The sequence below is a fragment of the Pseudonaja textilis genome, chromosome 4 (assembly GCF_049901715.1).
Source record: "Pseudonaja textilis isolate UNSWEBS1 chromosome 4, rPseTex1.2, whole genome shotgun sequence".
NCBI lineage: Eukaryota > Metazoa > Chordata > Lepidosauria > Squamata > Elapidae > Pseudonaja > Pseudonaja textilis.
In genome coordinates this window covers 72,227,534-72,245,153 of record NC_141993.1, presented here as the reverse complement: position 1 = coordinate 72,245,153, position 17,620 = coordinate 72,227,534, and the positions used below count along the sequence as shown (strand labels likewise).

Genomic DNA, 17,620 nt, shown 5'->3' with positions numbered 1-17,620 from the left:
ATTAATACATATTATTTATTAAAGACATATATTTTATATATTTATTAAATATTGTTGCTAAAATTGAATTCTAGATTGATTGTTTCTAAATATAACAAGTGTTTTTCAACTGGCTTCTCTATGGATACAATGATACAACTTCCTGCCTCCTTTCATCAAAACTGGAAAAAAGTGAGATTAAATATCTTGCATGGAAGCTTTTATTTCTTCCATCTTTCATTGGTATTTCCAGATTTTAATAAATGTTACTGTACATCCAAAATTAAGTCAACAATAAAACTGCACAAATAGCAATACGGCAATTATTAATTCCAGAGATGCAAACATGTTTAATTAGAATGTATATATTAACAGTAAGTTGTAAAGTAATCCTTAATTCAAATAATGTATGGCTAAGCAGAGAAAAACAAAGTTCTTTTTGTTATGGCCGAGTAGGCTGAAGTCAAAGTACTTTTTTTCGTGCATGCCTTCTAGCTGATGCTTGCCATTGGCTCTCTGAAAAAAACTTTCTACCAAAGACACTCTGGATGGACGTGTTACAAAGACACATCCTATAGATTGCATTGGACTGGTTTATATTATTACATTATTTCTATGTGATGAATATATGGCTGACGCACAAAGCTATTCTAAGAATTAGTTTAGAAAACTAAATAGGAAAGTTAATTTTCAAACAGAAAAACTATACACACTTTATTTAATCATGTTATATTGGAAATGCCCCAATATATTTCTATCATAAATCTAAAATAGGCTAAATTTCTATTTAATTCTCTAGAATGGTATTTTTCTACAAAGACTTGAATAAATCCCAAAAGAGATTAAAGGTAAAAAATATTGCAGGCATTCCATTTCCTTCCATTTCAACACTGCTTATCCCCTTACTGGCTATACAAGATGCTAGAGATGCTAGAAAATAGGAAATATACATCTACATTTATTGGCAAAAGGGAAGAAGTATCTGTGGATTTATCTGTCATCAATTTTTATAATTTTTTTAGGCGCAACTATGTTGCCAAGATACCTAACAATGAAAAAAAATGGCAAAAGAAAACTTGAGAATCAAGGTCTCATTTGTGAAATGGAATGGCAAAAGAATGATGTTTAATTACAAGTTGCATTTTTCATATTTTGTTTCTGGGTTTGGTTGGGACAATGCAAAGGAACTTAGTATCTGTGGCACATTCACTACACTTCAGAACAACGGTAGATTACATGTATATACTAAACACTAATATTAAAGTTTTTGCTTCAAGTTAAAGTATGAGTTTGTCTTTTTGATGACAAAATGGCATTTATTCCGAACCGTTGAAATTTCTGATCTCTAGTAAGAGAAACAGGTTTTGAGCATCACAATGGGCCCAAAAATAAAGTTTTGATAATGCTACAAAGCTACATTGGCCTATGAAAGTTTTCAAAATGCGCACCAGAAAATATCCCTATTGCAACAATATTAAAGGCCCGACATTACCAGTACAATTGCCACTTATGCTGATCTTCTGGCCTCCTAAATACAAAAATGAGTGATTGTTTTAAGAAATCAATAGGTAGAAGAGATGAGGAAAATGTTCAAAACTACTTTAATTCAAGTTTGTTAAGACTTGTACATTAAGTCGTAACTCCCTCTTGAGTTGCACCCGACGGTGCACGTTTAATGTTTATATATTTATTCCGCAAGCCATCCGAAGTCATTTAGGAATAAAATAGGAGGAATAAAATCGACACATTTATAAATAAATGCAAAAGCTGGTATCAATAAATATCAACTTTCCGTGCGTAACCCGCCGCCTTCACCATTCCGCCACTAGCTTTCTGAACTGCTCCCCCCCCTCCCGACAGAAGGGAAGGAGAGGCAACAGTCGCAGGCACTCCCGACTCCGCCCAGTTCATTTGCTTCCTAAAAGAAGGGGGAGGCAGGAATCCATCGGGAAACGCGAGCGTCATTAAACGTCCTTCTGCCACGCCTAAACGACTGAAACCTTTTTTTTGGTCCACGTCGAGACCCCCCGGGGGTCACCCGTGCTCTTGAAATGACTCCCGGGACCCCGTCCGGTTGGAAAGACGGTCAGGTGGTTCTCCCTTAACGAAGGGAATGGAAAGCTCCGCGAGCGCGCGCCAGCCCTTCCACCTCTCCTTTCCTTCCAAGCGCTCCATCTTTCCGCCTTCCTTTTCATTTGCGTATGTGTCTCCACCCAAGGGCTCCGGCGTCCCGCCCTTCCGCGGAGGAACAGCCAATCACGGGGTGGCGCTGGAGAGGGGGAAGGCGTGGCCGTTGCCCTCGATCGGAAAGCGAGGCTACAACCTCCTCCCCTGCTCTCTTCCCCCCCGCCCGTCCCCTTCCCTCCCCTCCCCCATCTTTCTCTCGCTCGCTCGCTCGCTCTCTTGCCTTCGCTACCGGCACATTCCGCCGCCCTGAGAAAGGCCTAAAAGGCAACGGGAGCGGCTGGAACAAGGCAGGGAAGCCGTTGCCGGCTTCTTAGTTTGTCATCCAGACAGGCCGGAGCCGAAGGCGGCTCGGGGTAAGGGTTAGTCAGCCAGCCAGCCCGCCGCGGTGCTGAGAGAAGCCGGTGGGGGACGGACGAAGAAACGACAGTAGAACCGGGAAAGAAGGGCCCGGCCGGGTCCGGGGAGGGAGAAAAGAGGACGAAGCGAGGCCGCGCTCCCTGCCTCCCGCCATGGCCGACAACGAGAAGCTGGACAACCAACGGCTGAAGAACTTTAAGAACAAAGGCCGCGACCTGGAGGTAGGCACCCCTTTCTGAGGAGGAGGAGGAGAAGGCTCCGTAGCCGAGGCGCCGCTCGCGCCGAAGAGGGTCCCGGCGAGTTTGGAGGTCGGAGATGGGTTGCCCGTGGCGTCTCTGCTAATCTCCGCACGTTAGCGGCTAGGGGGCCGGCCGGCCGGTGGGCCGATAGGCCTGCTCGAAGTGCCTCGAGGCGAGGCCGCAGCCTCCGCCGGGAGGGGAGGAGGAGGAGGGTGGGGTTCGCTGTGCTTTCCTCGCGAGGGACGCGTCGACACTCAACACCCTGGGCTGGGAAGGGCCGCGGCCTAGTCTGCCGCTCTTCGGCGCGGCGGCCGGGAAGGTTCCTTTTTTCTTGCTCAGGGAGACCAGGAAGGGGAGGTTGTCCTCCTTGCCTTTTCTACTTGGGATAGGCGTTGAAGGCCTTGTTAGACGCCCAAGGTAGGAAGGCGTGGAAAGAAGGAGCCCGAATGCCCGAAGCTGCCCCTTCCGCCAGCCACCCCCGCCCTCAGCAGCCTGGCGTGGAAATGGCCTGTCAGATGACTTGTTTTTCTCCTCTTCCCAACCTTCCCTCTCCCCCCGTGATCTCCACCTTGCCGTGGAGAAACAGATTTGGAGCCACACAGTTGCACAAATGGCCTTCTGCCTACTACATTGTTGAAAAAATTCTTAAAAAAAATACTTTTCCCTGTTCTGCAGTGCAAATGTAAAGTGATTTTTTTTTTAATTTAAAATTGGTTCACTTTTGGTTGCATTTACAGTAACACGTAAATGTCAAGTGTTCTTGCTGTGAAATTTGAATATTGGATCTTGTTCTGTGAAGCCATTAACTTTTTTTACAAGCATTCCCTGTCCCAGCGGAGCTTCAGCCTGGAAACAAATGAAATGACACTAGCTGGTCATTTTGCATGTAAAGATACCTTGACAAACAAACTAATAAATAAATTGCAGAGTTTTCCAGGATTGCTCAAAAACTGCCCTTGGATATGGTTGGTCAGTGATGGAAGGCACTATACCGTAAGCAGCTTGGTTATTTCTCATTTGAGTAAAATTCTTTTAAATTATATGAATGTCATCTCAATTTGTAGTTTCTCAGATTTTTATCTCAAATTTTGAATTATCTTACTAATTACAAAGGTGAGAATTTATTAAAGATAAATTGTCTCCTAGTGACTTTGGATACATGTCTATATAGTTAGCAGCAACATGAAATTGGTCTTATGCAATATTTTTTCAACTTCTGTGCCTAGGCAATAGTCCTGGGGTATCCTACTGATGTCTTATCCAAGTACTAAGCACATGCTTATCTTTTTGAGATTGGCCAGAATTATTTAGGTTCATTTATTTTTCTCACAAGATGATCTAAAATACATTCCTTTAACAAAGTTGATGCCAGTATTGAATAATAAGAATCATATGAGCAACAATCTGCTATAGCATGGTCATAAAACTTTATCCTTCAGTCTAGGATTTCATGAATTTTTGCTGCCATATCTACTTCCTTTAGAGCATAGTATTTATCATGCATCTGAACAGCATATTATTTAGATTATATGCTCTTATGCCTCACAGATGGCTGGCAGGTAAATAATCTTTTGAAAATATGGTCAATTTATATTGTATATTTAACATTATTTTAGTATACCTGCTTAGCTGAGAAAGTACCTTGATATGGTATTAACTTATTTTCAATACATATCTAATATTTCACTCCAGCTCTGCTTCAGAGAGGATTATAAGTAATTGCTTATCTCTAGTGAAAATTATAATTTCATGAAGTTAATTTGGTTCCATGAGTAGTGCCATATTAATTCCCTCAGCTTCTGGGCTCCTTCACAGACAGGATATATAATGCTAGGAAATGCTGTGAATTCTGGTATTTTTTTGTGCATAGTTAATAGCATTTTATGTGAGTTTTAAATTGTTTCACAAATGAGATGTGCTGAACATCTGCAAAGTATATTTTGGAAGATTTTATTCTAAAATTAGAAAATGTTGGAATTAATCTGTCACCCATTGTTAAGGTTTTGTTATCTACATAATGGGGAAAAACATGTTTTAATTTTACTAGATGAAAAGGAATCTGTAATAAAAGCAAGTTAGCAAATGGGAACTGAATGCATCTGAGTACTTTGTAGCTATGAGGGAGTGGCAGGAGCTTTGAGGTATAGCTCTGAGATTTTTGTCTGTTGTTGAGATGGAACTTTTTAATGTCTTATATGTTTGTACAATTCCTAATTAAATGTAACCTTTGTGTAGAATTGTGCTCCAGTGGTAACCAAATGCTTGAAAATCACAAGCTAACAAATTGTCCATTGCAGATGTCAGCCCAAAGCTTGGGACTAGTTTAACTTGTATATTGTTCATTCTAAATTTTATAAGAGACAGCTATGCTCATTCCTAAAGATTGGGGTGAGTAAATTAAGTTGGAATCGACAGAAGGCAGAAAATTAGGAGCACTACAATATTTGATAATAAAAATGTGCTTTTGCTATTTGCTGCCAGACTATTTTTCCATGCAGGAGGTTAATGAAAGGTGAGTATTTAAGGGCATTTGGGAATTCTGTTTTCCTGCTTCTGTGGAAAACAATCTTCTTGATTCTAGTATTTCAAATAGAAAGAATCTTTAGTATGAAGGAGGTATCATTCATAAGTCATCTTTAAGTTTTGTGACATTATCTGACTTATGAGGTAATAGATGTATTATATATGATAGTACAGTAGACATGCTAATAAACAACAGGTATTACTTTCTGTTATTTCTAATTTGATTATTTTCAAATTATTTTTATGACTATGGTTAAGGATAGGAATTATAATCCAACACATCTGGAGGATATTAGGTTTGGGCTGTTTTAAACTAATTAGCTGTAAGTGTGTGCTTGGTTATATCCCTTTAAATGGTAGTCACATCTATTGGAATTCTAGTGAAGATCAGTATTTCATAAGTATATACTCCTGTTTCAAACACAGCTGTGAAAGAAACAGTTTTATGACAAATTGCAAGATGTGTTAAAAGCAATTTAAGCAAGAAAAAAGACTTAATATTGCTGAAGGGTGATTGGCATACAAAAGTTGAAGAAATGGGAACATGAGATAGTAGGATGATTTGAATTTAGTAAATATACTAAAACAGGAAACTAATAATATTGTCCAAGTATGTATTTTTGTTTTTTTGCCAAAACTTAATTTCATGCAACATGCACAGGTTGTCCTGCAGCTGAACCTGGCAATTACATTTGTGATGGTATAAAAGTGGATCAGTATGTGACGTACCAAATTTTATGATAATTTTCAGAGACATTTTCAAAACTGAAGCAGCTAAACTACTTTAGCATTTAACTGGAAAATAAACAGCTTTCAGAAAAGCTATTATGATTGCTAAAGAAAGATGGAGGATGGAAGCCTTTAGCAATAAGAAATATCTGTGACAACTGAATGCAACCTTTTGCAGTATCAAAAAATAAAAAAAATATCTCGGTCAACAATATCAACAGGGGTGGATATGGTAAAACTGAAGTAAACTGTTTTAAAAGAAAAAATAAGGTAAAAGTGTGTCTGACCCAGTACTGAACAGTAATGGTGGAATAGATATGATAGAGGCAACTGAGATCAGAGGAAGATGTAAATATATTGCAACCCTTTACAAATTAGATTATAGAATGAGAATTATAGTAAAAAGTTGATTTAACAAGCCATTCAAAAGAAAGGAGTGTTAAGTACAAATCTCCATTAAAACCCAAAGCTACTGATCATTTAACACACATCACACACACACACACACACTGCTTCTTTGATGCTTCCAAGCCATTTTTCACTTTGCTCTTACCTTCCCAGTACTGGAGTCAAACCACCTCCTACTAGTCCTTAGCCTATCTCCCAGTCTTTCCAAATAATTCCTTCCAGTGATTTCTAAATTGCCTTTTCTCTGGGCAATATTTCCAGTGGTTCCCATGCTTTTACCAAAGTTCTCACTATCCACTCTCCCAACTTTGTACTTGTGTTCAGAAATGTAAAATCAAATTATCAACAAAATTCACCTTTGTTTCAGAAAGGTGTTTGGACTCAACTTTTGACTGTTGCATCCTATCTTTTTTAAATAGATGTGTTTGTACAAAATGTTTGTAGAGAGAAAAAAAAATACGTTCAGGGATTTACCCAGTGCCCTGTCAAATGAATACCAGATACAGATAAAATAGTCATTGAGCTGTTGAAATTAATGTAGAAGACATTTAAAATGATACCAAGCTCTTTATAAAAAAAAAAAAAAGCAAAACAGCATGTATTCATACTTAAGGCAAGAAATGGAAGGGAGTGTATGCATTGCAAAATAAAAAAAAAATCACTGTATATTTTTTTTCTAGTTTAAATATTTTACAGGGAATAATGCTCTATTGGGGAAATGAAAAAGAAGCATATAAAGTGGAGAGAGCAAGAGAATTTTAAGAAAAGGTTGTCTTATTTACTGTAAACAATGCCTTTGCATTTATACTTCTTGCCAGAATTTAAAATATATTAAATTAAGATGATTAAATGATTTATTCTTTGAAGATCCTTTATACTAGTTCTAGAATAAGAACTGCATTTGGAAAATAAAGATCCTTTATACTAGTTCTAGAATAAGAACTGCATTTGGAGAAAAAATGGCTTGGAATAGAAAAGGGAGTAATTTAAAGATACATGTTGATTCCATACTTGTTACATAATAATTACTGTAATTAAAAGGCTAAAAGAGATAATAGCTAGAATCAGAAAGGTTGAAAAGCCGATAGATTGAAATATGTAGTTGATACCATTCTGTTAGCTGAAACAAAAATCCATTAAAAGTAATTCATTATGAAACATAGATGGTGAAAAATCATGGTTAATAATAATCATTAAAAAGTTAAAACTAAAGCTACATCTAGCCTGCTTAGAGAACTCACAGTGAATGCAAACTAATGAAAGTGATAATTTTGACTTCATAGAACTCAAAAATGGTGAAAAGTAGATCTGCTTAAAGCATTTTTCCAATCCAGATAGCTTTGAAATAAATACATCAATAGCCAGATTTCTTCAACATCAATTATTGCAGAAAATTCTGATGAGTCAGTGGTTTTATTAAGATTTATAAAACGTGCATAAAAGTTTGTCCGTGGAAAGTTAATACTGTATGCAAGTAATGTGTGTCCGTCCTGTTGTACAAACCAAAGTCTAGACTACATAACAGTATTTGTAAAGTGTAACACTTCAGCTAGATGGCAGCACATAACCATCTTTGGTTGATTTAGAAGACTAGAAAGAAGTTGAAACTACTAAAAGTCATTTTCATTTGCTTTTTTTAAAAAAGGAGTTTGTATGATCACCAACTGATTCTGGGCAGCTTACAAAAATAAAAACCCAGTATACAAAAGTAAAAACAATAAAATGATTTTTTAATTTGAAAGCCTTTCAAACATACTCCTGTATACAGAGTTTCTAAAACTAAAAAATAGCCACAATAAGTAAATTTATTAGTAACCCAGTACCAATACACAATACAGAACAAAGCTTCCAGTATTGCTTTAGCAATATACAACAAATTATTGACTAAATAACTGATAGTTACTTTTCTAAGTATTTTTTAACTGTGAATAAATAAAGTGAGGGTTAGTATTTTTTCATTCTCTTTCTATAAAAGGACAAAATTTACATTTTATCTTTCTGTTAAAAATGTCAGGTTTTTTTAAACATAAAATTTTAGTTTGCTAGAGATTAGGCTAAGTAATCACTAAATACTAAACAGTTAAAAAAAGATATCCCAGCTTTGTTCATGTAGAAAAGAACCTTGTGATTTCTTAACTGTCTGTGGTTCTCACCATAATCTCAAATTCTTCCATTTTGAATGGTAATTTCTCCATAAATAATGAATTTGGTGACAATATCAGACTAAATTCAGAATGTTAATCCAAATACGTGCATGTATTTCCTGTAGGAAATTCTTAATAAAACTTCTGTTTTGGTGACCAGCTTTGAACAAGAAAACATGAATGGACATATCTGAAATACTCAGTTGAATTATTAAGTTATAGTGCTGCTGCCTAAATTTAACCATGGAGACACTATCCACAGTAATTAACTACCTACCTACCTACCTCATACATACATACTTTGAAATGTCTGTCCTTGTCTAAGTAGTTGAATATTTTGGTAAATTGAATTATCCATAATATAGACCACAAATTTTATTATTTTAGTTGATATTTCCACTATAAAGATATATATTATAGTGTCAATCAGTTGACATGCCTTCTCCCTGTTTGTTTCATTAGATGGGGAAGTGGGTGAAAATATGATGTCTGCATTCAGCAAAACATGATTCCAGTTCTTTCTCTGATTAGGCCTAGATCAGGGGTGTCAGACTCATCCCGTGGTCCAGATGCAACATGTGCTGGCCACCCCCACCTCCAGTTTAGCAAAATAAGTCATGATACATCACATAATGACAATGTGACGTGAGTTTGACACCCGTGGGCTAGATGGATGGTCTATGACTAACATGGAAGCTTGAATGTCTGTACAAACCAGTAATTCCCCTTCAAAAATTTAGATGTTTAGATTAGTTAAAAGCTTTTCTAAAGATAGATGTATGTATGTATGCATGAATGCATGCATGTATGTATGTATATGTAGTGAAACTTTTGATTTAATTTTCTTTGAGACCTGACATAAAAACAATTATTGGACACTCCATGAGATAATTAGCTGACAGTGTAATTCTTTACTCACAATTCTACATGCTCTCAGGTCTAGGGCCTAATCATAGCAGAAGCAGTTTAGTTAGTTTAGTTAATGCCAAAAATTTTAACACTGTCCAACAATATTACGTGCTCACAAATACATTCCTCAGGGATCGGTGAATTCCGTGCTCCATTTGAAATTGGTATTGTAACAAAAAGTGTGGATCTGTTGGAATTTATGTGATTAAGCTTCATACAGACCTTGTTTTTGAAATAGCAATGTCACTTAGACTTCTATACTGCTTTATAGTGTTTTACAGCCCTCTCTAAGTGAGCATACAGAGTCAGCATACTGGACCCAACAATCTGGGTCCTCATTTTACTAACTTCAGAAGGATGGAAGGCTAAGTCATCCTTGAGCTTGGTGAGATTCGATCTGCCAAATTGCAGGCAGCTGTCTGCAGCAGAAGTATCTGACAGTATTATACTCTAACCACTGCGCCACTGAGGCTCTATAACTTTATTGTAGCCTTTTAGCTTAGTTATACTTCATGACTGAAAATACCTTTCGTGAAACCTATCTTGTATACGGCATGTTTTCACAATGCCTTAATCTTTCTTGTCCCATCTTCTGTCTGCCGCCACCCCCCCTCCCCCGGGCTTGGAATCCTGATCTGGAAAATTAAGATTTTCATTCCCTCCTTTAATCTGCAAGAGGAATATAGGAATAGAAGGTGCAATTAAGATCAATATGAACTTAGCAAAGAACTTCAGACATTGCATACATTTTTTTCTTTCCATGTCTTATTATTATTCCTTCTAATAATAAAATTGAACATTTTAATGTCTGACAAATATTGTATTGGGATAACTTTTAATAAAAGAAATATAAAGCTTATTGTAAAAATATGCTCTTGAAACTCTGAAATTGTAGACAGAGGAAGTTTCATGTCTGAGAAAAAAGAAAGCCTGGTGTTCTCCATGGCTGTTTATTCCAGTTGATGTATTAGAAGCTGGCTTGTTTCATTACTTGGTACAGTTATTAAAAGAGTTAGATTCAATATCTAGATAAGTTGGAAAAAATGTTAAAGGAAACCAAGGGAAAGATTTATTCATCTAAATTGTGCTTAATATGTGACATTAAATAGAACTATTTTTTCTAATACAAATAATAGATTATATATAAGTGTATGCAATTGTCAAACATACTGAAACAGTATTATGTTAATAACTAAGTGCAATTTAATTGGCTTAATTGTTTAATCTATTTTCCTTTCAGTTTTTGGAATATTAATACTCTTTTATTTTAGTTTTGGCTCTACTTCATTTATCTATAACAGAATTTATGCTGTAGAACTGAAGATATCTCATAGTCACATTTAGAACTCATATTACTTCAGAAAACATTAGGAGTGGAATATAATTCTATAATATTTTCTACAGACTATGAGAAGACAGCGAAATGAAGTTGTTGTGGAATTAAGAAAGGTAAGGTTTAACATTTTAATCACATACTGTAATTTTAAATTAATATTGGCTCAGTCTAGTGCAACACTGGTGCCACTATCCTCATAAATATGAGAAATTTCTCTTCTCCTGTGCCCTGTTCACCACTTTGTAGTGTCCATAATTTGTTAAAATGGAGGCATTCACAAATAACAAAAGCATGAAGTTTGTTTGTTTTTTAAATGGACCAAAACAGCAAGATCCCAATTTAAAACATTGTAAATATTCATTGTGCAAACAATGGAAGCACTATTGTATACTAATTACAACCTACCCTGCCTGTACAACAACTTAAAAATGGGCCTGACAATGAAGCAATAGCAGTGAATTAAGTTCATTGAGCCTATGAACAACAGAAGGAGAGCAAAAATTATAATTTGATTGAGATCTCATAGTTCACATGTACTTTTTTTGCCTTTGGTAACCTGACTATTATAGCAGTACAGTACTAGTCATGCATGTTTATGCTTCACTTTTCTGCATTTCAGAAAAGTGTTAAAATTGGTAATATGCTGTATATTATTTCATTTTATGTGTGCTGCACTTAATTATAGTGAATTATAAAAACTGTGCATTTTGTTCTTTGCTCTTATTTTATATTGAGAAAGTTTTTTTTAATTTGCAAATTTTAATATGTTTAGATTGGGAAAGCATTTTCCAACATTCCAGAATGTAATTTTATAATTTGTATTTAAATTTAAAAGAACAAAAGAGATGAGCATCTTTTAAAAAGAAGAAATGTACCTCATGAAGATATCTGTGAAGATTCTGATATAGATGGTGACTTCAGAGTGGTAAGAATAAGTACAATATACAGAAGAGCCATTTGTTTTGTTTTGTTTTTTAAAGAAACCATTCCTAATACTTCATTATCTCCCATAATAGCAAAATACATCATTGGAGGCAATAGTTCAGGTAAATATCTTCTTCCATTTTTTAAAATCAGTGAAGTTATTCATATTTTAAGAGTTCTGACTGCAAAATTAATTAATGGGTTTATTTTTTAGAATGCTTCAAGTGACAACCAGGGAGTCCAGTTAAGTGCAGTACAGGCTGCAAGGTAAGGTGCAAATTTAACATCTTGAATTGTCTGATTGTAATAAAGTTTATTAACAGAAATTGTGATTGTTCTAAATCTCTTTAGTAAATTTCTTTTTCTGATTAATAGATTTTTCTAGTAAAAAAAGTTTAAAAACCTAAAGCATAATTTTTTGAACAAAAATAGATCAAATGATGCCCTGATATCATGTGTACACAGGTAGTTTTCAAATAGTGGATTGTTGCTTAATAAGCATTTGATATTACAATGGGCATGGAAAGGATACTTTGACCACACTATGGTCACATGACTGCATTTCAGGCACTTGGCAACTAATAATTTTACATTTCAAGCATATTAATGAGAAAAGTATCAGAATTACTCATATTATTTCATCTTTGTATCAATACTAAGATAGGAAATATTTTGAAATATTGGATAAATAGTGTCAGTTCTTTTTGATATAATTTGGGATCTAAGTATTTATTGAAAGCTCACATGAAAGAAATTAAAGCTAGCATGCAATTTTGATTGAATACTGTATGTTTTTAAACAGAAAACTACTCTCCAGTGATCGCAATCCACCGATTGATGATTTAATAAAGTCTGGAATATTACCTATATTAGTGCATTGTCTGGAAAGAGATGATAAGTGAGTATGTACCTTAACAGCACATTTTTTAAAATATAAGCAAATATATGAAAATACTGGAATGAAAACTAAATCCTTGTCTCGTATCTATGTGTTTAAATATTATCTTTAGTCCATCTTTACAATTTGAAGCAGCATGGGCCCTGACAAATATTGCATCTGGAACCTCTGAACAAACACAGGCTGTAGTTCAATCCAGTAAGTTAATTATTACTAATGCATTTGTGTATACACATAACTTGTGCAAAACCTCTGTTTAAATAGAACTATGTACATTCCAGATTTGTTTTGTTTTAAGAATACACTATACCAATCAGTCAATTCTTTTAACTCCAGAAATGGGAAACCTGCATCTCAGGTGTGGGTTGAAATTTATCCCAGCCTTTACATGGTTTATATTCCCCATCCTTCTTGTCTCTTGTTATCTAATTGTGTTGCTTATGAAGGAGTAGAGTGCTCTGATTAAGACATCACCCTGTATTTCTGTGCTGAATAAGTAAAATGTTTCTCATAACCTGCCTAAAGCCAAAGTGGACAAGAGAATATTCTAAAAACTTTTAAAAGTAGTAGATTGTAGACAGATTATTGGGTTTTTTTTAAGGAAATAAATGTGAGCCCGTGCACTGTCAGCATGCTGGTTCTCTCAACTTTCCATTGAAATAATACATTTTTTGCAATTTTAGACTTATAGCACTGAGACTTATATACTGTTTTACAGCACTTTACAGCCCTCTCTAAGCAGTTTACAGAGTCAACAATTTGGGTCCTCATTTTACACACCTCAGAAGGGTGGAAGGCTGAGGCATCCTTGTGAGCCTGGTGAGATCTGAACTGCCAAATTGCAGGCAGCCAACAGTCAGCAGAAGTAGCCTGCAATACTGCACTCTAACCACTGCGCAATCACAGCTCACAGACCAAAATATCTGCTTTCCTTCAGTATAATCCAACTAGTTTAAGAAGTAATGGAATCCTTGGATTAAATCATTGTGTTACTATATTATAATATACCATAGTGTGATTAAGAATCTTGGATTCATTGGATATGCTATTTTCTTATAGTATAGCCATAGAAAGCAACTTGCAAGCTTTTCCTTCTGTTTTAGACTCAGGTGATACTTGTTATCATGTCTAATTTCAATGAACTACAGTTCATGAAACTGACATTTTTATCAAATGTAAATAAAATAAATTACATTTAAGGTTTCAAATATCTTCAGCTAGGTATTCTGATCTAGGGCAATTATTGGAGTAAATGGAAGAAGGGTAAAGATATAGGTCAGCCTTGTCAAATTAGAGTATGGTTTAGAAAATTGAGTTCCATTTAACTATTTCAAAACAATATTGATTTGTGTAATTAATATAATCTAAGTTGAGATTAAATATTGACTTTTTAAAATAGGATTCCTCACTTAAATGCTATTTTTGGCCTTGAAATTTCTTTGTAGAAATTGTCAGTCCAAATATTTCATTCTGTATTCATTTATTATTTTTAACATATTGAAAATAGTTGCATCATATGAAATTTAAATGTAATTTTTAGCTTATATAAGACATTTCATTTTTAATCTATATATAAAAAGTGAAATACCACTCAGGCATCATCACAAAATCTCCAGAACCGTAACACCTACAAACTTGAAATTTGGCACGTATGTTCTTCTTAGCTTCTAGGTGCTCACTTAGAAAGGATTTTTCGAAATGACCATCAGAGAATTAGTGTTTCCTAAATTATTATTAACAAGCTCTGATGCTAAGGAGTTCTACTCCCCCTCCCCACCTGAAAATAAATCTGTTCCAAATGCAAAACACAAGCAGAGGAGTTTCAGTTTTATTTTCATAGCACCATGCAGCTTGAGTACAGAACAGTTGAGCTAAGCCATGCCCAGGCTCCTTGCTGTCTCTTCCTTGCTCACACAGCAAATACTGCTTCAGTTTCCAAACAGCCCTCAACTCTTTCACATACTGACAGGATGCTAGCCAGATGAATACCGATGGATGCTGGTAGGCAGAGTCAGAATTCCCCCCCCCTTCAAAATTCCTCCCCAAAAATTAAGCCCAATTTAGTTTCGTAGTGAAGCACAGGTATAGAGCTAGTCTATAATATTTATGGAGACTTGATTTTCTTAACATATTTCAGAATTTGAGTCCTGCTTATTATAAATGCCTTATTTTTAATTTATGTAATTGGTTTTGATTAATGAATAATAATTTGTCTAATGGAGGAGCATGGGGTGGAACTTGTTATCCTCTAATTTTTGCTAAACTATTAGGATCTCTATTGGTCTTGCTGGTTGGCTGTTGAGAGTTTTAATTCTGTTAATGTAGAGTAGACCAAGGTATCCAGCCACTACTTTATATCAGGTTATGATTTTTTTTTTTGCTTTTGCACAAGTTAGTAAAAGCATACTAAAATATAGGTGTATAAACACAGTGTATTAAAATCATTTTTACTGAATAACACATGGCCAAGAACAGGTCTGTGTGCTTTTTAAGTAAAAAAGAGTGATGAAAATACTTTTAATGAAAATGAATATTGCCAGCTCTAATTAGCTTGATACAGTATATGCTGGTATGATTAGAAAGTCTACATATTCCGTAATGTAACTGTCCAGAAACAACTGTTGCTGTACTGAATAGAATTGATTCTTCCAACAGTGGGACTGCAGGTTACAGTCTTGACTTACCACAGTTTATTTAATGACTATTTAAAGTTACAATGGCACTGAAAAAAGTGATTTCTGACCATTTTTCACACTTATAACTGTTGCAGTATCCCCATGGTCATGTGATCAAAATTCAGATGTTTGGCAACTGAGTAATATTTATAACGGTTCCAATATCCCAGGGTCATGCGATTACCTTGTGCAGTCTTTTAATAAGCAAAGTCAGTGCGGGAGCCAGATTCACTTAACATCCCAGTTACTAACTTAATGACTGCAGCGATTCATTTAAGAGTGGCAAAAAATAAAATAGGGCAAAATTCATAAAATAGGACAAAATTGACTTAACAACAGTCTTGCTTGGCCACAGAAACTTTCAGTTGTGGTTTTAAATTGAGGATTGCCTGTATTGTTTCTCATCTTGGCAGCTCTCAGAAATTTTGGCAGCTCTCAGAAATTAAGGCTTTCAGTTTTCATTATCCATTAGTTTAAAGTCCTATCTATATTAAGAATGTTTTTGTGCTTTGAAACAGTTAAGTAATTTATGTCTGTCTGTCTGTCTTGCAGATGCTGTCCCACTCTTTTTGAGGTTGCTGCATTCACCCCATCAAAATGTTTGTGAACAAGCAGTATGGGCTTTAGGCAATATCATAGGTTTGTTACATTTTATATAAAGACATGCTGATTCAGTAATTTAACATTTAATAAATTACCAGGCTTGCCCTGCAATATTAATATTAGTTTTTTTTCTCAGAAATGTTTTGCACATAATCTTTTTTTCTCCATTTCTCCAAAGTATGTTTTAATGATATGCATGGATGTTCTGATAAAATTAAATGGAAGAATAGAACATGAATTGCTTGGTTCATGGTGTGTCAGATACAATCAGATCCACACATGAAGAGTTAAAGCTTGCTACTTTATTACGTTCTGCCTGTTATACAGGAATTTTCCCAGATGTCAGCCTCAGTTGGAAACAGATCTATTTTTATGGAGCTTAAAGAGGGTTATTTCTGGATCTCTTATGGCGTAGCAAGGATTTGAGACTAATTCTAGACTTGAGGCCTGGACCACAAATCAATCCAGTTATCCCTTTTCCTGGTATGAAATAAAAAGGTAGTCCTTCCAACTTGCAATAATTCATTTACTGACTGTTTGGAGTCACAACAGCACTGAACAATGTGATTTGTGACCATTTTTCACACTTACGACCATTGCAGCACCCCCATGGTCTCATGATCAAAATTGGGATGCTTGGCAACTGACTCACGTGTCCCGAAATCATGTGATTCACTTTTGCGAACTTCTGACAAGCAAAGTCAATAGGGAAGCCAGATTCACTTAACAACCATCTTACTTAACACCTGCAATGATTCACTTAACAACTGGCAAGAAAGATCACAAAATGGGGCAAAACTCAACTATCTTGCTTAGCAGCAGAAATTCTGGGTTCAATTGTGGTTGTAGTTGAGGACTACTTGTAATGATATTCTCTCTCTCTCTCTTTCTCTCACACACACACGCACACACACAATTTTTTGTTGTATGTAAGTATTTTGGTAGCAGCAGTCCCAAGCTGGATCCTCAACTCACAAACAAGCAATTACAAATTGTTCCATTACTCCCCAGGACATGCCCAAATTATCCCTTGGGGTACTTACCCCCAGTTTAATAATTATTGATCTTGAGGATCTTGTGATTGATACAGAAATAGAAAAAGGCCATTTTAGTGTAGTAATAAAGGAGACTGAGTGATAGACTTCCCTTAGACATGAAAGCTGACTTTGGGCTGGTCACCAGCACAATCCCATCTCATAGCATTGTGGGGGAAATTGGAGGCAGGAGTATGTTTGTTGCCATGAATATTAAGAAATATATAATAATAAGAGCAACTTCTCAGTGGAATAGATTTATGGGATTAGCCTTTTCTTCCCTGTAGGAAATACAATACATGGAAATAGTTGCCTTAGATTGCTAGCCTAAAAGACAAGCATTTCTAATAGTAATCTATTAGAATTATCCTCCCTTGCGTTGAAAATGTGCACAGATATTTTTACCATATATTACAAATGTTTACATATTTATACAGGTGATGGGCCACAATGTAGAGATTATGTCATTAGTCTTGGAGTGGTGAAGCCGTTGCTGTCATTCATCAGCCCATCTATTCCAATAACTTTCTTAAGAAATGTAACTTGGGTAATGGTCAACCTATGCCGTCACAAAGACCCACCTCCACCGATGGAAACCATTCAAGAGGTAATCTACTTGCTTGTTGGAAATTAGTCAGTTTGGGCCTCACTGCACAATTTTGAATTTTGAACCCT

General features: G+C 35.6%; 1 protein-coding gene across 3 annotated transcripts in view; it reads left to right on the top strand.

Moving 5' to 3' along the window:
- The first annotated feature begins 1,883 nt into the window (after positions 1-1,883).
- KPNA4 (karyopherin subunit alpha 4) overlaps positions 1,884-17,620 on the top strand; it is a 28,887-nt gene continuing 13,150 nt past the window's right edge. Inside the window, exons 1-9 of one of the 3 annotated variants that reach the window (XM_026705823.2) lie at positions 1,884-2,744; positions 10,880-10,924; positions 11,647-11,736; positions 11,828-11,857; positions 11,950-12,002; positions 12,538-12,633; positions 12,746-12,831; positions 15,861-15,947; positions 17,383-17,552. In XM_026705823.2, the coding sequence (XP_026561608.1) occupies positions 2,676-2,744; positions 10,880-10,924; positions 11,647-11,736; positions 11,828-11,857; positions 11,950-12,002; positions 12,538-12,633; positions 12,746-12,831; positions 15,861-15,947; positions 17,383-17,552 (726 nt within the window). In that variant the 5' untranslated portion in view covers positions 1,884-2,675. Of the gene's footprint in view, positions 2,745-2,983; positions 3,756-10,879; positions 10,925-11,646; positions 11,737-11,827; positions 11,858-11,949; positions 12,003-12,537; positions 12,634-12,745; positions 12,832-15,860; positions 15,948-17,382; positions 17,553-17,620 lie in introns of those variants that run through there. The other 2 variants (XM_087933366.1, XM_087933365.1) reach the window with 2 other exon arrangements.